At 35.2% G+C, this 27268-nt stretch overlaps 2 protein-coding genes across 3 annotated transcripts in view; one reads left to right on the forward strand and one right to left on the reverse strand.

Moving 5' to 3' along the window:
* Positions 1-22715, reverse strand: part of LOC6051040 — a 64110-nt gene extending 41395 nt beyond the window's left edge. Inside the window, exon 1 of one of the 2 annotated variants that reach the window (XM_038252451.1) lies at positions 22237-22715. The gene's annotated coding sequence lies outside the window, so the exon portion shown is untranslated. Of the gene's footprint in view, positions 1-518; positions 769-22236 lie in introns of those variants that run through there. The other variant, XM_038252460.1, reaches the window with a different exon arrangement.
* On the forward strand, positions 7638-8901 carry LOC6051039 (proton-coupled folate transporter). Its single transcript, XM_038266503.1, has 4 exons — positions 7638-7770; positions 7831-8091; positions 8152-8830; positions 8883-8901. Exons 1-4 carry the CDS (start codon positions 7638-7640, stop codon positions 8899-8901), a joined length of 1092 nt encoding a protein of 363 aa, XP_038122431.1.
* Positions 22716-27268: the final 4553 nt, after the last annotated feature.

A 27268-nucleotide genomic window follows, 5' to 3' on the forward strand; every position in this document is an offset into this window, starting at 1 on the left:
TCCACCATAATGCGGCTGAACTGTCACCACAGAACACCATTAGGTTGCTTGGATCGGTGCCAGCAGCAAAAATCCATTCTGGATCCAGCTGTTGTTCCGGTGGCTGTTGTACCGCATTGAACCTCGCTCCGCCGACATGCGGCCTTACATCATCAGGTTCGGCGGGGCGCGGCCTGCTACGACTGACCAAGAGTGTGGGGGCCAAGTGGGGTCCAAGAGCTAAATTTAGCTGAACCACATGCCGCACCGTACTACACAGAGTTGCAAAACAGCTGCGTGACATTTGCGGTGCGTTGGTCAGTACGCGAGGGTTCCAAATTGACAGCACTCCTCGTTGAGCACGGGTTGTTGCTGAAGTTGTTGGGTAAGAAATAAAGTCCAACTTTGGTGAATCGACGACGACGATCCGCCGCGCACGCACACTACCATGGCAACACACAGCAATTCAGCAAAAAAAAGTAAAACCCCCCCCTCAATGAACACGGCAAAGAATGCAAAAGTTAAACACATGTACTAACATTTGGCACGGCCTGCTAATCTCCGTAGAACAACCCCCTCTTTCCAGCGATTCGTATGCAACTCCGCCAAACTCCAAACTCAGCAAAACACGTTCCGTTTCGGTTCCCTCTTAATTTCTCGTGACAGCAAAAAGTAAAAAAAAAAACGAAGACCTCGAAGTGTAAAGAGCCAACATACACACGTGGAAGCAGGCGGAATGAGCAAAACCAGCGAACGAACGAACGAGCGACCGACACGAGCGACGGTGAGCGAAAGACTGAACGAGAGAAATCGAGAGCGGCGAGGAACAACACGTGAACGAAGCAAGCGATGCGCGCGAGTTCATGGTCGAGGTTCACTCGCGCGCGAGGAACTCGCGAATGAGCATTCAGCGAACGATTAATTTAATCGTCTGATACAACAGAGGAAACAAAATCAAACAAAGATTCAACAGAAAAAGAAACAAACTAAATCGAAAGTGACAAATGAGTGAATCTCACCGGGAACTCGCGCGAGTTTTTTTTGTGCTCACTCCCACTCTCTCGTGAGAAGAATTTCGGAGAAGTCAACTAACCTCGATAGCAGCAGGTTGAATGAAAACTGTATCGGTAGTGCTGGAGAACGGTTCATGCTGGGGGCTCGCGGCATGCGTGAGGTGATTTATTGGAAACCTCATTATGCGAGAGGTTTTGAGCGATTCGGTAGGAGTTATTGCTGCTTCCGGCTTTTGGTGCGAGATTTGGGATGTGGGCGACGCGTGGGATGGTTGTTTGAGGGTGGCTAATTAGTAATTATGTCGAAAGTGGTTTATGTTTAGAAAAGAACCGTAAAAATAGGCAGTCAATTTCGTGTTACTTTGCTGATTTTTTTGCAGAAGAATAATTAATTATTATGTTTAGTTCATTTTTTTTATTTTCGTTTTTGATTTTTTCAAAAAGCGTCACGTGGTTTATGGATAGCGCCTCTATCTTGAGCAAGTATGTTCTGATCGATATGTTGTCTTCAGCAAAGTTGTAGGTATCTATGAGGACAATACAAAAACGGTTACACTCAACAACAAATTTACCCTTTTTTCAATAAGCTTTTTTCATATTACTCTTCTCATTGAAAAGTGCCAGCGACAAAATTGGGCGAAAAGTTCATCGCCTGGAGATCGCGAGTTGGCGCGAGCGAATGAACACCGCGAAAAAAGATTCGGGGGTGCATTGGAGTTAAATGATTATTTCGTTATTCGGTTTAATTAGAAAATAATTATTTGTTCGTAAATATCGCTACTTTGATGCGATGTAATTAATTTTTACAGTAAATTAGGCATTGTTACATCAAATTTTACCTTCCAGACGCACTAGAATGGCCAAATTTTAAAACAACAATGTTTGCCAATTTGACCGTTTTACTCCCAATTCCCCTTGTAGAACAAAAGAAAAGTTCATCCGCGAACTGTCAGCAGCGCGCTGTTTTGTTTGCTAGATCAACATTTGGAAATGTCGAACGTTGAAGGAAATCGCTCAAAAAATGGAAATTAACCGATTTCAAATGTTTTGGCCGCAAATGAAAGGTAAGGGTGGCTAATTTTTGATTCCGATCTGTAAAACTTGCTCTGACGAGGGTTCTGGGCACTGCGGCAATCGATTTTAACGGCGAGTTGCTTCCGGTTGCATTTGATTTGCGGAGAAGGTTTTTCAATCCATCAGGGGCTTATTGGGGGCAACAGTTTCGGTAATCCGGAACTTCTGGTAAGTTTAATATTTGCAGTGTTTAGCATGAAAAACAAACTTAGACTAACCACTTTTTTCGAAAAATCATAACTCCTCGCCATTTTAACCGATTTCAATTGTCTTATACGCAAATGAAAGGTGATAAGTTAACCTTTCAAAGAAAAATAGTAAGAAGTTTCAAAAATCTAGCCTAACATATGAAAATGGCGTATGAAACTTTAAAATGCCGTTTTGACGGTGTCTGGACCAAAGAGCCTATGTCTGGAAATATTTTTATCGGATTCCCCGGACATTTTTACATAACATACTGAAAAATGGGAGGAGTTCATTAACAGGATTCCAAGATATGATTTTTTGAAAATAAAATCCGTGTTTTTTGACGCGCCGCGCGCAAAAACCTAAGAATGACGAAATTGGCTAAAAATCATCTTTTTTCACTAAAACTGCGATAACTTCAAAATTTCAACGATGACATGTCTGGGTACCAAAAGTTGCGTCTTTTAATTAAAACAATTTTGATCCCCAAACATCTATAGGTCATCGCTGAAATTTTAAAATTATCGCAGTTTTAGTGAAAAAAGTTGATTTTTTGCCAATTTCGGCATTCTCCGGTGCTCGCGGCGCGTCAAAAAACACGGATTTTATTTTCAAAAAATCATATCTCGGAATCCTGTTAGGGACCATCCATAAACCACGTGGACAATTTAGGGGAGGGAGGTATGGCGATTGTCCATGCTCCATACAAAAAAGTTTTTTTTTGTATGGACAATTGTTCACGAGGGGGAGGGGGGGTTTGGGTTTTCCAAAAAAGGGTCCACGTAGTTTGTGGATGGTCCCTTAATGAACTCCTCCCATTTTTTGGTTTGTTACGTAAAAATGTCCGGGAAATCCGCTAAAAATATTTCCAGACATAAGCTCTTTGGTTCAGACACCGTCAAAACGGCATTTCTCGGTAAAGTTTCATACGCCCTTTTCATATGTTACTTGTTGTAACTTCTTACTATTTTTCTTATCACCGACATATCACCTTTCATTTGCGTATAAGACAATTGAAATCGGTTAAAATGGCGAGGAGTTATGATTTTTCGAAAAAAATGGGTTTTGCGAAACTCGACGAAAATTTCCATTTTTCAGACCACCCTAACACGGCGTAGGTCACCCTAATGGCCAAACAAAAAAAAATATGGGTCGAATTATTTCGGCCAGGGAACCCTCAGAAAAATTTTGAGCCCGATCCGAGCACTTTTGTTTTTTCCATGCTGTTTTCGTGGGGAATTGCTGCATATAGACCTCCATTGATCACGCATGATCTCAGGGGGTACCGGAAAACAAACCCCGTAATGGCGGACAATTGGGTCCTAAAGCCCTAAGTCAACACTAAGGTCCGTGTAGAACGAGCTGTGAAGTAGGGCCACGATTTTTTTTTTCAAATTTCGATTTAAAAATCGATTTTAAATCTTTCTCGGTCGTACAAAGTGTCATTGTACTCAGAAATATAAGCTCTATCGTTGTGAACAATAATATCACAAATTTAAGCTTCACTTTAGGGCCCAATTGAAACATATCAAACGAAATATTTGAAACCAAACCTGCACAACAACCTACAAACAGAAAAATGAGGCGTTATTTTGTATTCAATAGTCTAAGTTTGTTTTTCATGCTAAACACTGCAAATATTAAACTTACCAGAAGTTCCGGATTACCGAAACTGTTGCCTCCGAATAAGCCCCTGGTGGATTGAAAAACCTTCTCCGCAAATGAAATGCAACCGGAAGCAACCCGCCGTTAAAATCGATTGCCGCAGTGCCCAGAACCCTCGTCAGAGCAAGTTTTACAGATCGGAATCAAAAATTAGCCACCCTTACCTTTCATTTGCGGCCAAAACATTTGAAATCGGTTAATTTCCATTTTTTGAGCGATTTCCTTCAACGTTCGACATTTCCAAATGTTGATCTAGCAAACAAAACAGCGCGCTGCTGACAGTTCGCGGATGAACTTTTCTTTTGTTCTACAAGGGGAATTGGGAGTAAAACGGTCAAATTGGCAAACATTGTTGTTTTAAAATTTGGCCATTCTAGTGCGATTGAAAGGTCAAATTTGATGTAACAATGCCTAATTTACTGTAAAAATTAATTACATCGCATCAAAGTAGCGATATTCACGAAAAAATAATTATTTTCTTACTAAACCGAATAACGAAATGATCATTTAACCCCAATGCACCCCCGAATCTTTTTTCGCGGTGTTCATTCGCTCGCGCCAACTCGCGATCTCCGGGCGATGAACTTTTCGCCCAATTTTGTCGCTGGCACTTTTCAATGAGAAGAGTAATAAAAAGATAAATTTCTAAGATTTTTTTTCACATCTAATGACAATCTAAAGACCTTTTTTTTAAATATGAACAGTTTCAAGAATTTCTAAAAAAAAATCCTCATTTTAATTTTTGTATTTTTTTAATTGCGTATGTCCATCGATTTCTTATGTCCGAAAAAGCCATTTTGCATGATTAGTTTCTTCATACAAGTCTCCATACAAATTGGGTGGGGGGGGGGAGGGCTATGATTTATGTTTTTTTTTTGAAAAATAGTGTTTTATGGAAAGATATAAAATACACACAAAAAATCTTTCTTAGTTGTAAAATTTTTCATTCTAAATCGAAAAGTACTTCTGTTACTTAATAATGTATTGTTTTTGAATTAAAGGTATTTTAGGTTAAATTATTCGACAAAATTAAAATATTAAAAAATATGACCGAAAATTGATTTTTTTTTTTTTGACATATTAGCTCAATTCTGAGGGCAGATTCAGATACACCGGGCAAAATTACATGGAAAAACATTAAGTTGAACAATTTTTGAATTTCGTTAGGGTGGTCTCATACACTTTTCCCTTGAATGTGCTTTTTCAAATGAAGATATCTCGAGTTAAAAGAAAAAAGCCCATGAGTTTTTTTCAGCGTAGTTAAATCTCCCCTTTCGTATTCGTTGGTGCTTTAAATTCAGCCTGCGCCATTTCGAGATATTTAAGTTGTAAATTTGCATCTTTTAAACCTTAAAGTGGCTGTAATTTTTGACTCCAAATTGGCTAGTCAAAACATAAAAATGTGTGTTTTTTAGAGTTCTAAAAGTGCCATAAACATCACTATTCTCTAAAACTTAAGCTAGAATTGCTACGTTCAAAAAACAAATTTTTGAAGGTTTGCTCAAATTCTTTTTCTAAATTTAATCGTAGAAGACGTAGATTGCGAGATAAAATTTTGGTGTCTTCGACAAAGTTTGTTGGATTGGCAAGGCCGACAACTTTGTAGTAGACAAAAAATTATCCCAAAAAATCCTGGAAAGTTAGATGTCCAAAATCACCCTAATCGTGAACTACCCTAACTTTCAACAAAACCAAAAGTTGTCCCTTCCCATTTGCAACAATCATTTCACCATTTTTCGAAAAATCAATTTTCCACATAATTTTGCAATCTGGACCACTGTGCAATGTTAACAAGTGAAACTTGCGTAACATTTATTCTACTCCTTGAGAATTTTTTTCAGATTTTTCTTTAAATCAAGACTTACATTTCAAAAGGCCTAAACCATACCAAACCATACCTAAAAAAATATAATGAAAAGTCGATTTACTAAATTAAAAATGCTTAAAAATGCTGGCTTGATTTAGAAAAAAAAATATTTAAAAATCTGATTGAGCAATCTCAAAAAAAAAATTTGTTGTTGCAAATATTGCAATTCTAGAGTAAATTTTCATAACAACCTATGAGTTGTGGGTTTCGTATGCAGATAGGACCTTTTGAAAATTTAATCTAGAATTGAAGAATGATGCTCAATTTCATTTTTTTTTTGCAATACTCAGCAATTATTTTTGACAAATTTTCTTAATAAAAAAATTTTTTTTTTTGAAATATCAAGAAAAACTTTTTTTTTTCAAACTTGATTATACTTCTATACACGGTTTGCGATGACTTTTTAGTGTTTATTTTCAATATTTTTAAGCAAACATAAATGTTTTAATCATCCTAGTAAGATTTTATTTTAGTTCACGATTCTCTGTAGCTCAAAAGTTTACTTTTTTTGGACAAATCCAAATATTTTTTAAAATACTTTTTGAGAATTTAAATATTTGCAAAAGAGATACAGGGCCTTATGTTGCACATGATCTATATGACAAAGAACTTTGTACAAAGCCCGTAAAATTTAATCTATTCATCATTTTATTAATTTTTATCATTTTATTTGGGAAAAAAGATCGAAGTACAGTACCGCAAAAAGTTTTTTTCGCTGAAATGTTTGTTTTCTTCAAATCTTACATTTTTAGAAAACTAATGATTGCAACACAACTGCACTAGTGTAAAATTCACTTCAAATAACTTTTTTTTATTCAAATGAAGAGACTATGGCTTGTTATTTAAATTTTTATATTTTATATTTTTAATACTAACCAACGGGGTACAAACTAAAAAAAGTGTCAAACTAAAAAGTGATCCCGTTCGTTTGACAACAGTTGGTATCAAACCATCGGGGTTCGAGTGTAATTTCAAAATCCCATCAATCAGTGGAGCCATCTTGTTGTAAACGTGTGGTGAATTCAATATTGCCTTGGTGAATGTTTCGATCATTCAACTTGACAGTTTAAACGTTAACCAATGGATATGATAAAACAAAAGTTTCACGTCTGTTTATCTGTGGAATTATTTTTTCCAAAATCCAAAACAAGGAATTAATAAACTTTAAATTTATTGCGCGGCGTCAACTTACTCTCTTTTTTCGACACGCTTATCACCAACGGCACTGCACTGCAATTTGCAATTATTAATTCCTTCTTCCTTGATGCTTGCGAACATCTGTTCGGCTTTATTTTGAGACAGACACAACAAAATAAAAAAATAAACAAATTGATATTAAAGTTCCTTCTTGACTCTCACCTTAAACCACACACCCCTGGCGGTTTTGCTTTAAAATAAACTCAAAATTGATTTATTGCATTTCAACTTTTTTTTTCAAAATCGATTTTCACTGCTTAAAAGACAAAGACCAGATGTCCTGTATTTGAGTCACTCGGTGTAATCAACCACGACCTACGGTGACGAAATCTAGGGCGCGCGGAGTGCATCAAACAATGTCAGCACAGTGACAACCAGACAGGCAACTCTAAGCACAAGTTCAATCCTAACTAGTGCCACCTAGTTGTGGAAGCGCGAAGCGCAACTGTCAAATGCTGAGGTGAATTTAAAACTGCTGTGGTGAATTTCCACTCTATGTCTGATTGTCTGTGTCGTTATCAAATGACGAAGTGATGCATAATTTTGGCAGTGCACGCGACAACGCGATTCCCTGTTTTTGTAAACATTTCTCGCGAACCGGAATCAGTCACTGAACTCAGTCCGAATCCAGCTGCCCGGGAAGACGGTCCTCCACGATGGAAAAGAACAAACGCGTTGGCGAGAAGACGTCTCTACTGATGAGAAGAGATCAACAAGAGAGCGTTCCGGGATCTTTGGCGAGGATCGGCCCCATGGTCTTCCTGCACACTTTAGGTTGGAGTTTTTCCGGTGAGCATCATCCGATCTTCGTTTGAGAAAGCTGCTGAAAGGTTCTTCAATTCTTTACAGAAGTCAAGCTCACCGATCAGATCGTCTACCAAGCGTGCGTGGTACATCTGGGAAGCGCTGAAGGCGGCTGTTCCCGGCTTGGGCAGGACAACGTCACAACAGCTGGTACACAGTTGGAGCAGGTCGTCCAACCGTTCGCGGCTTGCGTTTCGATGTCGATCGTGCTGCTTACGTCGGTCGTTCCAGCGCTGGCAGCACTCTTCTTCGGACCATGGTCCGAGAGGTTCGGCAGGAAGCCCGTGATAGGCGTTGCTTCCGTTGGTGAGGTTGAGGTTTGTTTTGGGGGTTGATCTGAAGATCATTCGGGATTGATGCTTTCAGGGTATCTACTGAGCTACCTGCTGATCGCTCTCATCGGACATCTGTCCACGTATTACATCGTGACGCCGTGGTTCTACGTCGCGGCCAACATTCCGGTGGCATTCCTCGGAGGATTCTCCGTCTTCAACGCCGGGATCTTCAGCTACATGAACGACGTAAGCAACGAAAGCAACCGCACGGTTCGGATGGGAGCCCTGCAGGGCTTCACCATACTTGGAGTGCTGAGCGGCCTCTTCGCAAGTAGCTGGACAGCTGGAGCGATCACCATAACCACGTCGTTCCTGATCTCGTCCGCGATCCAGTTTGTGAGCCTACTATTGCTGATCTTCCTGATGCGCGAGAGTGTCCAAGTGGATCGTAGCGTCCGAACAAGGCAGAAACTCGCCGCGATCTTCAAGCTCGATCGCGTCCGGGACATGAAGCGGACCCTGCTGCAGGATCGACCCGACGGCGGACGCACGATCGTTTGGTTCCTGATCGCGATCGGCGGAATGGTCGAGCTGGCGACCGCCGGTCGCGTCCTCTTCTTTCTGTACACCCGGCACGAGTTCGGCTGGAACATCCAGCAGTACAGTCTGTGGCTCTCCTCTGAGTTCGCCGTCATCATGCTCGGAAACCTGTTCGGAATCCTCGCGCTTCGCAAGCTGTTCCGCGTGTCCGACCTCGGACTCCTTCTCCTGTCCACCGTCAACCACCTGGGAGACTTCCTGATCAAGGGCTTTGCCCGGCAGGGTTGGCAACTGTACCTGACCACTTTTCTGACCCCGTTCAAGGGGATCGACGGAGCCGCGGCGCGATCGCTACTCGCGAAGATTCTCCCACCGGACGAGGTCGGCCGAACCTACGCCATGGATCTTTCGGTGAAGGCGCTTACGCCGCTCGTGTCGGTGTTTTTGCTGACTTCGATCTACAATGGCACGCTGGACAGCGATCCGTCGGTGTTTCTGTTCGTGACCTGCTTGGCGTTCGTGCTGAACCTCGGCCTTGTCGGGTAAGGTTTGGTTTTTCGTTGTTTGCTTTGTGTCGATGTTCGCGTGAGACGGTTCGGGCACGAACGGCCGCACAAAGCAGACGACGAAAATGCGTTCGTTCGTCGTTTTTTTCAGTGTTTGTGATTTCAGCTCGATCTACTACTTGATGGGAGTTCGCGAAGCGAAGTTTGCAGCCGAAAATGGATCAAGCTGTGTTCGATCCCGATATCCGCTGCGGCGGAATGTTTGACAGAATATTTTACGAGTATTTATATCTAAACAGTCAAGTAATTACATCTTTCCACCACATGGTAATTCGTTTTATTCCCATGAGTCATGACGACTCGCGTAATACCAACTCATTTGTATTCCCACGTGCGCAGCAATCCAAAACTTCTACTTGACTTTTCAAGAACTACTTCATCACCCGTCCAAAAGTTTACGCCAACTTTGGGTGATGAATTAATTATAGGATATCTGGCGTGGATTCCATGTTTGCTTCTCTTTTTTCATCTGTTCGAACTCAATTTGAGATAAATTCATTCGTTCGGTAACGAGGAGGCACTCAGCCGAGCTTCGAGCTAAACGAGCATAACTGACTCATTTGAAATGTGTAATTCTGTTCGTGTTAGTTGATTGGTACGATTGTGCTGCTGACAGTTCTTTTTATTGATGTTCGTTCTGCGCGGTGGTTATGGGCAGCAAGGTGGAAATCAAACGTGTAATTAAGAGCAGCTCTAGTATCAGATTACAGTAGATTTTTAAATGTGAACAGGAAGTTGAATATCAGGTTAAATTGATTCCATATCGGGCAATGAAAATTAGTTTAGACAATTTAATAAATTAAGAAAAAAAATCATAAAATCAATGATAACTTCAAAAAATTGCACATTATTTGTGTCATTCTCACGCGCTCGTTAAACACTGCTGCCACACTGTGCACGGACTATCTTCTTTCTTCCAGCGATTGGGGTAAAGCTAACCAGATAAAGCCGAACCTCGTTCGGCGCTTCGGCCCCGGCAAAGCCCGGAGATAAGGCTGGTGGAAAACTTTATTGGCCCCTTTTCGATATGTGCCTGCCACCATCGTCATAATAATAAAAAAAAAATGCGGAAATTTTAATTTTCAAATTTAATAAAATATTTCACACTTCCGGAAAAACATTATCGCAATTTTAAAATATTTAATTAAAAAAAAAGATTTTTCACTGTGCACCAAAACAGTGAAATACATACTGCAGCACGCTCACACATAGTTACTTGGCCGGGGCTTCGAAAAAGGAATAAAAACCAACAACAACACCGTATAGTCGTTCCTGTTTGCTTGGGAAAATTTGAATGCAATATGAAGTTTAATATCAGGTTGAATTTGTTTTTGAAGGCAATCACGTTGTGGTGAGTGAGCTGTTTGTTTTCTTTTTGGGATATAAATTAAAAGACAAATTCAAATAATTAGGCAAGTGTTTTCTTATAAACAAAATAATTTTGTCAAAAATTGCAGAAGGTTATTGATATTTATAGGATTTTTTTTCGAAATTTCTTACACGGAAAAATTTTTTTTTCAAAATTTACCAATTGAAAGAGGCTGACTTTAAAACGTCGAAACAGTTAGTGTTTCGGTTGATTCTGAAATTAAAATTGGTAAAATTGAACATTTGTATTTTGTAAAATTGGTAAAATTGAACTTTGGTATTTTGTATATTTTTAGTCATTTTTGCATTTTTGTATTTTTTTTTTTTGTTTTTTTTTTTGCATTTTTGTGATTTATGTATTTTTTACGGTATTTTTATAATTGTTAGTAGGGGAACAGCATCTAATTCCAGCGTGCCTCTAATGTTGGCAGGTCAGAACTTTGACATGCAATTAAAGCTAATTAAAAGCGTTTTCAACTGAAATCGAGTGATAAATAGCTCAATAAGAAGTGAGCAAGCAAGTTTCTACCAAAAGTTTTGCAAAATTAGTTGTTTAAATAGTGAAAATCAGCAAATTGGATGGAGTTAGGAGCGAGAGCTTAACCTGCCAAAGATACGAGAATTTCCCTTATTTTAACATTTTGTCATCCTGTCATTGTTATCATTATGATTTTTTTTATTGTGATTTTTATAATTTGTATCAATTAATTGATTAATTTTTATTGGTCACTTTATTTTTTGTCATTTTTGTCATTTTTATATGTTTAATATTTTATCAATTTATTTATTTTTATTATTTCTGTCAGCTTTTAAATTTGAATCAATTTTTTTTTTGTCATAGTAACATTTTGAAGTTTTTGACGATTTTGAAATTTTTGTCAAAGTCATCTCGTTGGAATTTTTGGTAATGCTGATAATTTTGTTCATTATGGTTATTTTTAAAACTATGGTTATTATGGTTATTAGGCCGATGCAAATATTTAAAAAAGTTTTTGTCCCTCGGCCCTGGCCGAGGTCAAGGGGGGGGGGGGGAAGGCAAAAAAATAAAAAAATATAAAAAATTAAATAACAAGCCATAGTCTTCAAATTTAAATGAAAAAAGTGTTTTAAAATGCATTTTACACTAGTTCAGTTGTTTTGCAATCATTAGTTTTCAAAAAATCTAAGATCTGACAAAAACAAAAATTGTATCGAAAAAAAAAGATTTTGCATCGAAAATTTTCAAAAAATCTTAAGATTTTTTAACAAACCCAAACATGCTAAAAATGATTTAAAACGCAGAAGAATGTATTTTAATTTGATTTCAGCTGGTTGCACTTGAATTTTCATTGAAATTTTGAAGTTTATTGTAAAAATATTTTTTTTTGCCCCAATTTTGAAGGCGTGGGTGACAAAAACTTTTAAAAATATTTGTACCAGCCTTATAGAAATTTTGTTTATTTTTGTTACTTTAAACTTTAGTAGTTTGCCCATTTTGGACATTTTTGTCATTTTGATCATTTTGGTCATTCTGGTCATTTTAATAATTTTTGTCATTTTGGATATTTTGGCAATTTGGCATTTTTTTCCTTTTTGTTCTATGAAATGTTAGGCATTTTAACCATTTTTACCATTTGAGACATTTTAGACATTTCAACCATTTTTGACATTTTTTGAAATTTTAGACATATTTGACATTTTAGACATTTTTGACATTTTGAAATTTTTTAAGTTTTTGAAATTTAGACAATTTAATTATTTAATCCATTTGAGACATTTAGACACTTTGACCATTTTTGCCATTTTAGTTTTTTTAGACATTTTTGACATTTTTGACTTTTTTTACATTTTTGACATTTTAGTCATTTTTGAAATTTTTGACAATTTTGACATTTTGAAATTTTGGCCATTTTAGTCTTTTTAGTTGTTTTTGTCATTTTTGTCATTTTTGACATGTTTGCCATTTTTGTCATTTTTGTCATTTTTGGCATTTTTTACATTTTTTGCCATTTTTGACATTTTTTGTCATTTTTTGTTATTTCTGACATTTTTGACATTTTTGTCATTTTTGTCATTTTTGTCATTTTTGTCATTTTTGACATTTTTGATGTTTTTGACATTTTTGACATTTTTGACATTTTTGACATTTTTGATATTTTTGACATTTTTGACATTTTTGACATTTTTGACATTTTTGTCATTTTTAATGTTTTTGACATTTTTGACATTTTTGATATTTTTGACATTTTTGACATTTTTGACATTTTTTACTTTTTTGACATTTTTGACATTTTTGACATTTTTGACATTTTTGACATTTATGACATTTTTGACATTTTTGACATTTTAGACATTTTAGACATTTTAGACATTTTTGACATTTTTGACATTTTGAACATTTTTGACATTTTTGACATTTTTGACATTTTTGACATTTTTGACATTTTTGACATTTTTGACATTTTTGACATTTTTGACATTTTTGACATTTTTGACATTTTTGACATTTTTGACATTTTTGTCATTTTTGACATTATTGACATTATTGACATTTTTGACATTTTAGACATTTTTGAGATTTGTGACATTTTTGACATTTTTGACATTTTAGGCATTTTAGACATTTTTGAGATTTGATTAGTGCGCTGACCACGCGGACGCGTTGTCTTGTTTTTGCATGCTCATTTTCATTTCTTTTATGTCGCTGTTTGTGTGCTTGGGTGAGTGGTTATTATAATTAAATAATGGCATCATTAGTGCGCTGACCACGCGGACGCGCTGTCTTGTTTTTGCATGCTCATTTTCATTTCTTTTATGTCGCTGTTTGTGTGATTGGGTGAGTGGTTATTATAATTAAATAATGGCATCATTAGTGCGCTGACCACGCGGACGCGCTGTCTTGTTTTTGCATGCTCATTTTCATTTCTTTTATGTCGCTGTTTGTGTGCTTGGGTGAGTGGTTATTATAATTAAATAATGGCATCATTAGTGCGCTGACCACGCGGACGCGCTGTCTTGTTTTTGCATGCTCATTTTCATTTCTTTTATGTCGCTGTTTGTGTGATTGGGTGAGTGGTTATTATAATTAAATAATGGCATCATTAGTGCGCTGACCACGCGGACGCGCTGTCTTGTTTTTGCATGCTCATTTTCATTTCTTTTATGTCGCTGTTTGTGTGATTGGGTGAGTGGTTATTATAATTAAATAATGGCATCATTAGTGCGCTGACCACGCGGACGCGCTGTCTTGTTTTTGCATGCTCATTTTCATTTCTTTTATGTCGCTGTTTGTGTGCATGGGGTGATTGGTTATTATAACTTATTGGACATCATAAGTGCAGTGCTTCAGGGGACGCGCAGTCCTGTTCTTTTCGCGATAATTTTCATCGTAAATGATCGTAAAAATTTATTCCAACTGGCATCGATCGATTTTATGAAGAGTAAAGCGTCATTTATTTACTATTTTTGAAATTTGCTCGCGTTATCTAAATTGTAAAAATAAACTGATAAGTCCAGCCCATAGCACTACTGCTCGGCTGGCACGCGTTCGATAAAAAAAACTTTTTAAATGATCAATTATCTATCTTTCCGCAGCCGGCTGCCTAAGATTTAAAATTTTCAACCGATAAACAAATGCTCATGGTCACATCACTGCCACTCGTGAATCCTGACCTCATACCCATCTACTAACCCCCTCAAAACTCATGTGATACTTTGTCGGAGATGCAGTCGATTGGGCGGTCTCTATCACTCAAGTATCGGACTAACATTCCCATCCACTTCCCCGTGACCCTACCACTGGTCGTGGCCGGCGCCGGTATTGATCAGCATGATAGGGGCCTTTGAGAAGTTGCGAAGCGAGGAAAGATAGCTCCCACTTATCTTCCACGGCTCGTGGATGTAACTTCTGGAGGTCCTGGTCAATAACGGAGTAGCAACTGCGGGTGGGCACCTATGCTTATGCTTATGCTTATGCTTATGCTTATTTTAGACATTTTTGAGATTTGTGACATTTTAGACATTTTAGACATTTGTGACATTTTTGACATTTGTAACATTTTTGACATTTTTGACATTTTTGACATTTTTGAAATTTGTGACATTTGTGACATTTTTGACATTTGTGACATTTTTGACATTTTTGACATTTTTGACATTTTTGAAATTTGTGACATTTGTGACATTTTTGACATTTGTGACATTTTTGACATTTTTGACATTTTTGACATTTGTGACATTTGTGACATTTTTGACATTTTTGCAATTTTTGCCATTTTTGCCATTTTTGCCATTTTTGACATTTTAGACATTTTAGACATTTTAGACATTTTAGACATTTTTGACATTTTTGACATTTTGAACATTTTTGACATTTTTGACATTTTTGACATTTTTGACATTTTTGACATTTTTGACATTTTTGACATTTTTGACATTTTTGACATTTTTGACATTTTTGACATTTTTGTCATTTTTGACATTATTGACATTATTGACATTTTTGACATTTTAGACATTTTTGAGATTTGTGACATTTTTGACATTTTTGACATTTTAGGCATTTTAGACATTTTTGAGATTTGTGACATTTTTGACATTTTTAACATTTGTGACATTTTTGATATTTTAGACATTTGTGACATTTTTGACATTTTAGACATTTTAGACATTTTAGACATTTTAGACATTTTAGACATTTTAGACATTTTAGACATTTTAGACATTTTAGACATTTTAGACATTTTAGACATTTTAGAATTTTTTTTTTTAAGGAGCGGCCGTGGCTGACTGGTTACGGTGTTCGCTTTGTAAGCGAATGGTTCTGGGTTCGATTCCCATCTGCTCCCAACGAGAAAGTTAAGTACACATAATTTGAAATGATGAATATGAACGAAAAATCAAAGTCGCTTGAGACGAGGTTCGATCCCCCGTCCATTGGGTTTGTAAGCAAAAATGCTATCCACTAGGCCATGACGACTTGGTGAGCGTGGACTGGAATTAGGAATACTGTTACAGAGAGCGAGTTGTGGCGCTATAACCACGGCAAATAGAGTCCAGGGCATTCGTGGAAATACAGTGTCCCATCCCAGAGGGTCCCGGAGTACCAAACCTTCTTAGCATGGTGCTCCCAACGAATACAACCAAAATCTCGGAGCGTATGGTGGTGTGTCCCCACGCTTCTTCCTCCCCTGTCGATTCAGAATTGTGTTGTTGTTCGAACACTCCGTGCTCAAACTCAACCCAATTACGAGTCATCCCTGCGATACGGCTTTACGCAGTAGGCCTGGCCGCTTTAACGCTTGTGATGTCTCAATGCATTTCAATGCAATGGCGCACTACAAATGTTAATAAATGACAAAAAGAGTGCTAGGCGTCATCTAACCTAAGGCACTCTCCAGGATCCCTTCGAAAGATTGGCTGCGCTAGGGTCTGATTAGATTAGATTAGATTTTAGACATTTTAGACATTTTTGACATTTTTGACATTTGTGACATTTGTGACATTTTTGACATTTTTGACATTTTGAACATTTTTGACATTTTTGACATTTTTGTCATTTTTGACATTTTTGACATTTTTGACATTTTTGACATTTTTGACATTTTTGACATTTTTGACATTTTTGACATTTTTGACATTTTTGACATTTTTGACATTTCAGACAGTTTAGACATTTTTGACATTTTTGAAATTTTTGACATTTTTGAAATTTTTGACATTTTTGACATTTTTGACATTTTTGACATTTTTGACATTTTTGACATTTTTGACATTTTTGAGATTTGTGACATTTTTGACATTTTAGACATTTTTGACATTTTTGACATTTTTGACAATTTTGACATTTTTGACATTTTAGACATTTATGACATTTATGACATTTCAGACAGTTTAGACATTTTTGACATTTTTGACATTTTTGACATTTTTGCCATTTTTGCCATTTTTGCCATTTTTGACATTTTTGACATTTTAGACATTTTAGACATGTTTGACATTTTTGACATTTGTGCCATTTTTGACATTTTGAAATTTTGGTCATTTTAGTCTTTTTAGTTATTTTTGTCATTTTTGTTATTTTTGACATATTTGTCATTTTTTCATTTTTAACATTTTTGACATTTTTGACATTTTTGACTTTTTTGTCATTTTTGACATTTTTGACATTTTTGACATTTTTGACATTGTTATCAGTTTTGACAGTGTTGACATTTTTGCATTTTTGCCAGTTTTGTTTTTTTTTTGTAATTTTTGTATTTTCTGTAGTTTTTGTAATTTACGAATATTGGTAATTTTTGTTATGTTTGTAATTTTTGAAATCTTTCTAGTATTTGCAATTTTGTCTTGTTTTGTATGTTTTGTAGTTTATGTCATTTCCGTTTTTTTTAAATTCATTTTTAAATTTATGTCACTGCGTCATTTTAATGTTTTTTTTTTTAATTTTAACATTTTGCTATTCTTTTATGTCGTTTTTAGCTCTTTTGTAATTTTTAATATTTTGATGTGTTTTGTCATTTTCATTTTTGTATTCAACCATTTTTGTACTTGTGTAAAAAATCTAGCACCAAGAATAGTTAATAAATAGATAATAGAAGTTCTGAAGTAACATTTTCTAAAACATTATTAACAATTGAAAATAATCGAGTTTCAACAAATATTATCGAGCCAACGGCAAGTGCCCTAATATTTACTCAAAAGTTTCTCTTTACTCTACCTTTCTTGCTCCCAGCCAAGCCACACCTTTGTAGTATCACTTGTGACGAAAGCACACGGCGAAGCCTTCCCGTGATGTACAAAAGTATGCTCCAAATTATGAAACATGTGTCAAACAACCAAACTACCGCAACAGAAACGGCAGTCAGTGACGACAAATGACGACGACGGAGGTGAAGATAACATGGTCGTGTCTTCCCTCCTGACAGTCATTTGGGCAAACTCTGTTACTGTAATTGTGTAACAAAATTTCTCTCAAATTGATCTAAAAATATTGAACAATTTCATCCTTCTCAGTAGATCGAATAACACAAGGCCAATAAAAAAGCTCAACAGCCGTGTAAAGTGAGACACTCTCGATTTTCTTAGCAGTTAGAAGCAGCTCGGCAGTACAAAATTGTTGTTTATATTTCCCTTCCTTTTTCAGACAAGGTCTGTTATTTGTTCGCGTTAAATACACTACATTGCTCGTGATTCATGAACAGCCTTACAAGCCCAGAGAATGAGAGAAAAACTCTGAATCTGAAGAGGGAGGAGGAGACTCTCATTCTCTTTCTTTAATTTTCTTGACAAATAAATGCACACTCAAGTGGAAGTGAGAGCAGCGAAAAAACTTCGGAAATATTCCAAAATAAAGGCAACATAATGAATACGCTAGTTATCGTTAAGGCAAATCATTTTGGCATTCGGAATTGCCCCAGCAAAATGGCTGTTTCCATTCGAGATAAAAATCTTGCGTGGAAAATCATTGCGAGAGAGAGAAGAGAAACAAAGTTAGTTTGACTAAACGATTCCGCGGAGTGATAAAATCAACCCACTTGTAAGTGAGCACCGTAATCGTCGCTTCGATTGCCTTCTGGCAGAGGCAGAAATGGAATACTGTACACACGTTGTTGATTATCAAAACAGGCAGCGTATGAATGCCCTGGGTAATTATGGCGGAGACGAGTCTTAAAATGGGTGTTGTTAAATTTAGAACAAAGCAGATTTACTGATTTTATATGATATGTTTAAAAACAGGCAGTATTTAAAAAAAGGTAGCCCCTTTTTCTATTTGTTTGAAGATTCTTTTTCGAAAAAAAACATTGTTATCTTTTCAAATATTGTTGAAAAAAAATTGAAATATTTAAGCAGAGACAAACAGACATTTATCTCTTTTCAATTCCAGTGATTAGCAATTTAACGGTCAATTTGAATTGTTAGAACCTCACCACAACAATTTGTAATTCACCACCGCTCATTTACAGGCGTTTGACAGTTGCATTAAAATGTACACGCAAAACGGACATATCAATTCCTAATTTTTTAGGTATAATCGAACCTGACTGCAATAAGGTATTTTATTACTAATCGGCTATAAGTAATAAAATTACTAATAGCGTTTTAGTACGAGAATTCCTTTATTGTAGGTAACCTTAAATTTAGGTATTTTCTGGAAAAGTGTGGAATCTAAAATTACTAATATTTAGGTGTAATCCAAGATGGCGGACCATGATTATTCCTTATTTCTAGGTATAACTACCTAAATTTGAGGTATTTTCTGGAAAAGTGAGGGATCCAAAATTAATGATATTCAGGTATCCAGATTTTTAAGCGAGAATGGCGTTCGAATGATGAACGCCCGAAATGTCAAAATCACGCAGTGGTACCAACATTACGAAAAAAGTGTGCCATGTATCATTGACAGCTACATTTTATTTTCTAATGTTGGTGCTACTGCGCGATTTTGACATTTGGGACGTTCACCATTCGAACGCAGGGGGTAGCGAAGAAGACGCCATCTTGGAGGTACAGAAAACAAACACTGTCAATCAGTCTTATACATATTACTATGGTTACACGAAGTGTGTTATCCTGGTTGAACTCAAAAGTCCCAGGCAAATGTGTAAAAGCAAACTGGAAAATGTGTAATGCCGATTCTGAGTGTACGGGCGCACTGTTTTGTCGACCAAAAGAAAAAAGCAAAAAAAGGTAAACAGAAAAATCGCTTTTTTCGATATGAATTTTCAGCCAATATTGGGATGGAATCTACAAGAATATGATAGAATTTGCCATCAGCAACACAATTCACGTGTTTTTTCTGGAATTTATCGTTTAAATTGTGGAAAATTTGAAAATCAAAAACCCAAACAATGATTTGTTATGGGCTACCATTTGACAGCTAGTGCTTTTGTTGTGGGCTCTCATTTGACAACCGTGCTAATGTCGACTGTTGTCAGTTTGCTTTGGTCGGAATAGGGTTGCCATCCCCCCGTTCGAACGCCATCTCCGCTTAAAAACCTGGATAATCAAAGATGGCGGACCATGATTATTCCTTATTTCTAGGCATGAATACCTAAATTTGAGGTATTTTCTAGAAAATGGAGCGAAAATTACTTATACTTAAGATTAATCAAAGATCAAATTAGGTATGATCCAAGAGATATGCAGGCAGAAGAAAACAATGGTTTATATGATATTAATAGTTTTATTTACATCAAACACAACTATTTCATAAATGTTCTCAGCTGAAAATAAATATTAAAATTAAAATTATATTTTAATTTTTAATGTATTTATATTTTTAATATTAAATTTATCAATTTTTTATATTTTAGTTTTTTTATGTTTTATTTTTTTAATAGTTAAATATTTTAATATTTTAATATTTAAATATGATACTTCTCCGGTATCAATGAAATTTTGAAAACTTGTTATCCTACACAGAAAAAATCAATTCCTGAAATCGTGAATTACACAATTCATGAAATTAATTAAAGAATGAATTAAAGAACCACGAAGGAATTTATTCATGAATATGGTGCATTTGCACTATAAACGTCAATACATTGAATTGTAGGTTCTCAAATTCATGAGTACAATTCTGGAGTTTTTTTTTTTTTTTTTGAAAAGGTCGAATAAACCAAATTTTCAGTTTTTGCTTTTTGGGTGTTTTTTAATACCCCTGACTCAAGGCGGTTTCAAAAACCCCCAAAAAGCAAAAACTGGAAATTTGGTTTATTGGACCTTTTCAAAAAAAAAAACTCCAGAATTCACGATTTCAGAAATTGGTTTCTTTTTTCCGTGTAGGTTCATACGAATTTGTTGTATCTATGGAGATAATTGCACTCGAGAATGTCATTTGATAAGGGTGTAAGTTTTTTTTTTAATTTTTTGAATTGCAATTTAAATATTGCTGTATCTCGAAGCCGTTACACCGTATCAAAAAGTGGTCAATGAAAAAAAAATTAGGAAATTTGACTGGCTTTATGAAAAAAAAACCAATGATAGAAAAAAACACGCCACTCTTAAGAGATTTTTGATTAAGTTTAAATGTCAGATTTGCTGTTAATATTTCTAATTTTATGCAAATAGCTCAAGGCTGTTGCAAACATTTTTTCAAAGTTTTTGTCGCCTTCCTCCCACCCTCCATCAAAATCAGCCCAAAAAATCAGGAAGCAAAAGAATATTTAAAAAAAATGTATGGAAATATTAATCTTATCAACCGAAACAAAAAATGAAATGCATTTAGCATATTAAGCAATTTCGGTAAGCAAGCTCGTCAAACAATATTTTGATTTTTTGTGAAATTTCGATGCACAGTGCCGCAAAGGTTTTTTTTTGCGAAAACAATATTTTTCGTCAAAGTCTTTAGATATTTGGTGTAAAACACATTTTAAATACAATAATTCATTCAAATGTTGAAACTATGGCTTCTATTTCAATTTATGGATCTTCAATCTTCAAAGAAAATTAGACAAGCATTCCGGTAAAAATATGTTCAAGACTAAAAAATCAATTAAAAGAAATGGTCAAATACACCGAAAAAGAACACCACCTATTGAATATTGTAATATTGGCCCTTTTGAAATGTTAGTTCTGACTTAAAAAAATTAAATATATTGTTTTCGAAAAAATCGGAAAATTTCACGAATGTCACGCATGAAAACATCAATTTTCCTATTTTTAAATCTTTGCAAGGGAATATCTCAGCAACTAAGGGTCGGATCAGCAAAGTTCATTTTAATTTCAAATTCAATTTTACATCGAAAAATGAAGTTGAAAAATGTTTGTTTACATCCGCAAAAACCCAAAAATATATTGCAAACATGAAAACGGCCAGCCCAACTTCCTTTTGTTTACGCAGAGTGAATTCTGAGAATGGATCACATTTCAGATAATCTACAGGAGAGGAAGGATGCGTGGACATACCGTACAAAACGCTCCGTTTTTCGATTCAATTGGTATTTTATCCTTAGATGAAAAAGAATCAAACATTTTTTTTCTGAATATTTTGTTATCTTTTTTTTGGCACAGCACATAAAAAATATTATTTCAAATTTCGACAATCCAAAGAAAAAGCCCAAAAATTATAAACGTAAATCCACTAAGCAACCATACCCACTATCACATAATTAGAACCACTAGTCACATACATCACTCCTCATACAAAATGGCGACTTAGTGGTGGCAAAGTGGTGACTAGGCCCGTGGATCCATATTCAGCAGCAGGTACCTACAACTCAACACCCGGCCTGCTTGGTTTTACTGTAGCTCTTGGCAAGAATCGTGTATTGCGAAACTATCCCTCAACTTTTGCAACTCCTCTTTTCCAGCGGCGATGACTCACATTGCTCTCCAGAGGAAGTTTGTCCCAAAGATTTCACCGAAAAACCAGTACACTATTTGTGTGATGTAATAGTAGCGCTTAAAGTTGCAACTTTCCACTTGATCAAATAAAATAAAATCAAATGTGTGGAATTTGATCAAAGACCGAGCAACGCGGGGTGATGTAACTGATACTAATTTTATGACTTGCAGAAGATGCTTTGTGGAACATCTTGCAAACAAACAGCAACAGATGTTATTTGTGATATTCTTTGTAGGGAGTTTTAACTTTAAACTTTTTGTATTTGACTTCTGCAAGTAAGGTTTAGTCAGACAAGTAAATTTTCCCTTGATTTTAATTTAATCAAACTAAAATTGAAAAAAAAACAAAGAAATCGTAATAAATGTCTTCTTGCACTTACCTTCTCACTTTTTCTTTCTTTCCTCCTTGGTCAGCTAACCAGCTTCAACTCAAATAGTCTTCTAGGTCGATATCTCACTTCTAAACACAGCGACTAACCATCGAACAAATGCCTACTTAGTTTTCGCGTTTCTTCAAGTTTCAACCTGGAATTCCACCTTATCACCCGTGGCAACCACCGAGATATTGGCCTCTTCCTAGCAGACTGTGTTTCTTCTTGCCACAAATTAGCACAGAGTTCACCGAATCGAGCTAATAACTCACTGACTTGGACTTGAACAAAGCTGGATAGTGACAGCGACTAACTAGAAACGCCAGGATTAAACGTCACGTACACAACACAACACACAAAGATTGAAGTTCCAAGCTCCTTTTTTTTCGGTCTCCAGCAGCAGCTGCAGATTGAACCAAAATCTTGATTCACCACACGCAGAAATTGAATCTGGATCTGTGAAAACGAAATGCCAGGAAGGCACAGATGGAGTAGTTCGAAGACGACGCAAACTGTGAGTTTAGCATGGAGAGCTTTGACGCGACGATGAGTGAGAGTTGCCGATCTTTACGCGCGGTGAGTCTGTGGTGGTGGAGTTTTCAAGGAGAGTGGTGAGAGAACTTTTTCGAGGGGAAGTTGAATGCGAGAGAGGTAGAGATGGCAGAGTTTGGAATTTTAAACTTAACAATATTTTTTTTTGTAAATTTCTGCGAGAATTAGTTTTTGTTAATGCATGAATGATTTAAAAACATATTTTGATCTAGAAATAATGTATAGAGTGAAGAAGACAATAATTTAGAGCAGTAGTCTGCAGTCAACTGAACCTTGCAGGCCATTTTGACAATTTGCACCAGCATCGAGGGAAGCAAATAATGATAAATTAAATTACTGAAAACTGCAATATTTGAGTAACTTGAAAGATAATTTTCAATATTAAACTTATTCATTAGATTTTTAAATGTAATTATGTAATAGTTTTCCAGTTCAATAACTGGTACCAAATATAAATTCATATTAATAATTTTTTTAACAAAAAGAAATATTTTTATTCTTATTTAACACAAATAATTATTTTGATGCTATGCTACATAACATATTTGGATTTATCTATCATTAAATGATTAAATGATATTTGGATTTATCTATCATTAAATGATAGATAAATCCAAATATGTTATGTAGCATAGCATCAAAATAATTATTTGTGTTAAATATTGCAGATTGCAGCGATTTTTAGACAATCGTGCAAGTTGTGGAAAGCTCTATACAAAAGTGCACACCTCAAACAGCAGAAAAAAAAACTATCTAAGAAACATACCCTATTTTGAAACTATTCTAAAGTGGTCGAAAGCATCAAAGCTCAGTCGAGGTACGCACCACTATAGGCGAGCGGGGGGAGAAGGGGTAGGATTTCATGTGTGCAAATATTTGGTGTGCAAATATTATTTGCAAGGGTGGAGAATTTGGTGCAAAGTGTGCAATAAGAATAAAAATATTTCTTTTTGTTAAAAAACGATTTCAAAATCATTGGAAAAGTAGCTAGCATAATTTCAAGCTTAAATTATTTAGGCTTGCTAGCTAATTTTCCAATGATTTTGAAATTGTTTTTTGGAACCAACATTTTAGAATTATGATCTCAAAGTACAGTACAGTACAGTATTTTTGGATTTTCGAAAAATAAATCATACTTATAGAAACTCATAATTTTGCAAAACATCAATAATAATGTTGTACTACTATTTCAAAAAAATATTATTTTGTTGTTAATCAAGATCAAAATATTGTTCCATTTTTTATTCAAGCATGGTTGAAAGAGAACATTTTTTTAATATTCCAGTTTCATTTTGTATTGTGCATGGCAGCAAGAAACAAATAGAACTCTGATTACATTTACAAAAAAAAAATCATTCTAAAAAATTATGGAAAATGCACACGTGTGTTAAATTTTTCAGAAAAATAACAAAAGTATCAGTTGTCATAATTCATCTGACAACTAAATGAATTTCCTATTGAATCAGTTATAGATTTTTTTTAGCAAGTTTAATTAATTATTTTTAATTTACAAACACAATATTCTGATTGAATAAAAATTTCAAAAATGCTTTCTATTTTATTTAGCTTATTGCAGGTCAAGGATTGATACCTACCCAGTCACGACGTTCTAGCAGGATTCTAGCAGAGTTCTCCCAGAGCTGGATATTCTTACAGCATTCTAGCAGAAATGTTCCACCGTTCTAGCAGGATTTTGGCAGAACCAGCTCTGCTAGAATATTTCGTGACTGGGTAAGAGCATGCAATAGCACTGACCTTGTTGCGTGCTCTTCGGTTGACGTCCACGTAAGGAACATCCTGGAAGGAGCGTAACTAACTACATCCGTAGTTCTGTTAGATCAGCCGAATTATCTTGATCAGAACAGTATAGCTCTGGTTCCTTGCGAGTGTCCTATTTTCTTACCTCCACGTTGGCTTGGTTTTCATAATGACCTAGCTGGTGGCCTGTGGAAACGGATCGTAAACCTTTGACCACCGCGGGTCAGAGTCGAGACGGCTAAAAGAAAGGGGCGCGACAATGTGGGAAAGGAAAGTAATTTGTGATTGTAGACGGTATTGTTTTGATTCGCAGTATGTTGAGTCAACTGCTGTGGATGTACCTGATACATCGCACAACGGGGTTTCTCTTCTCTTCATTCTCAGCTACCACCTATCTCCTATTTTTTTTTCCTTAAAAATATTCTTATCCTTAATGGACTTTTTTTTTTGATTTTATTGCGAATTTATTTATTTGAATAATTCTGTATCTGTCCTATAAATTATCATTACTATAATCTAGGCTTGTTTTGTATCGCTATTTATTAACTATTGTCTAATTTTACATCTAATACATCTAGCTTCTCATTTTTATTCTTCAAAATACGCTCATCATTCCCTTTCTATTGATACTTGATTTTTATAAAATAAATTCTCTTTTACTGTCTATTGTTTTTAATCTTCACCCTTTTTTTCAAACAAGTGAGGTTTGAGCCCTTACTCAATTTTTGGAATGGTTAAAGGATTAACACAAATATTACTATTGTATTTTTGGTAAACTTTTATAACATGCTTAGGACCAAAAATTGTAACAAAACACCGCGACAAAAGAAATAGCAACAGATATACAGACTCAACAATAGGGAAGATTTCTGGAGAAAACAATACACAGTAAATAACAATAAGTTTTTGAATTCAAACTAAAAATAAAACAGTTTTTGCTTTAATGAAAGTTGATAGGCACACTGTAAATGGTTAGGCGCTTATACTTACATCAAACCCTACTTAATGTACCACCCCCGGCCGAGTTAAAATGCGTAACCGGAAAAGAAGGTGTGCATGCCTGGCACGAACACTCAAAGCGTGTTCTAGCGTGCTGCTCGTACTGACTCAGAGCAAGGGTGAGATGTAGGTGTAAGGGCAGTGCGTGATCGTCGGGAACCTGGTGCATAAGATCGGTCAAGGCCCGTTCTTACTCTGAAAATTGCAAAAATTGCGAATTGCGAATATTTTATTTAGCTTATTAAAAATTATGTTTTTTTTTTCAATTTGAATACCTTTATTTTGGTGTTGCTTTAATTTTAATTTTATTTTTTTTTTTGCATTTGTATTTAAAAGAACTCAGATTACACTTGCTATAAATATGGTTAAAAGCTTTATTTGGACCGTTCCCGATTAATTAATTAATTAATTATGTTGATACGGTTTTGCTAAATATTTATATAATTAATATCTCCTGCCTGCAAAAGATACAAAATAAAAATCTCTCATTCTTCAGATTTTTTCATATAGCTCGTACAATTTTTTTGTTGTATTGATGTCTAGATTATTAATTTTGTTTTTATGATTTTTTTTCAAATTGGAGTACGCTCTTGTTTTTAAAAATAATTCATTTCAAGAATATTTAACTTTGAGTATCGTTTTGTCATGTATTGAGTTAATAGAGCTAGAGCTATAGAGAGCCGTATAGAGCTTAAAATTGGCCCAGATTGGATGTATTGTTATGAATCAAGTTATGAATCTATTTTTGAAATTTTGCATAAAAATCAAAGGGGGTCCACTGAATTAAATTTGATGTCTAGATGTGTTGGTTTTTTTTCCTGAAATTTAAAACATTATTTTTTTAAATAAAAATAACTTTTTTGAAACATAATTATAAAGAATCTTAGTTTTAAAAAGGTTAAAAAAATACATGACGTTAGTTTACCAAGTCCTAAAAAAAATATTATTTTATCACATTTCTACATTATATTACTTCATTTTCAGACATCTTTTTAGATTTCTATTCAAAAAAGCCGCTAGATTTGTTCATCATGTTTCTTAATAAATTGACAAGATGGCAATTTGAAAACCTCTGAATTAAAAAAATATGTCTATAACTCCGGTAGTTTTTGAGATACGAAAATGTTTGTAATGTAAATTTCGATGAACCATACACTAGTTGTTGCACTTCTTTTTGAAAATCCTCCAATTGCCCCCTCTTCCTTCATAATTTCCCTGGAAGTGGACAAAAAAAATTATTCGATGAACTCGATAAGTTTGTACAATCGATTGTAAACTATATTTGAAATACAGTGTTTAATCAATAAAGGGCTTTTCAAACATTTTACAAAATCTAGAGTTTTTTTTTAAAAGGACCTATAAGCTATTGCCTTTCATATGTTTATAAGACCTTATAAAAAAACTCTGGAAATGTTCAATTCTAGGACCACAGATCTGAAATCTTTCGGGAACAAATATTTTCATGAATTTAGTATAATTTGATGGAATGATGGATTTTTATGTGATACTGTTCAGGCTTGAAATTTAGTTAAATTAAAACAAATTTGAGTTGAATTGAATTAAATCCATTTTAAATCCTTTGCGATCGTACAATGTGTCATTGCACTACAAAAATCTTTATCGTTGTGAACAATAATATCACAAAATTAAGCTTAATTTGAGGATCCAATTGCCTCAACTTTTTATTCCATCTCAAACCTTATTATGGGAGTTCTGTTAGTTATTTTTATTT

This window comes from Culex quinquefasciatus, chromosome 1, assembly GCF_015732765.1.
Source record: "Culex quinquefasciatus strain JHB chromosome 1, VPISU_Cqui_1.0_pri_paternal, whole genome shotgun sequence".
Lineage (NCBI taxonomy): Eukaryota > Metazoa > Arthropoda > Insecta > Diptera > Culicidae > Culex > Culex quinquefasciatus.

Excerpts from the sequence above, each read along its gene's own strand:
- LOC6051039 (XM_038266503.1), top strand. The coding sequence starts at position 7,638 with ATGGAAAAGAACAAACGCGTTGGCGAGAAGACGTCTCTACTGATGAGA. Across the intron at positions 7,771-7,830 it reads TTTAGGTTGGAGTTTTTCCG|AAGTCAAGCTCACCGATCAG; the intron begins GTGAGCATCATC and ends AATTCTTTACAG. Across the intron at positions 8,092-8,151 it reads GATAGGCGTTGCTTCCGTTG|GGTATCTACTGAGCTACCTG; the intron begins GTGAGGTTGAGG and ends TGATGCTTTCAG.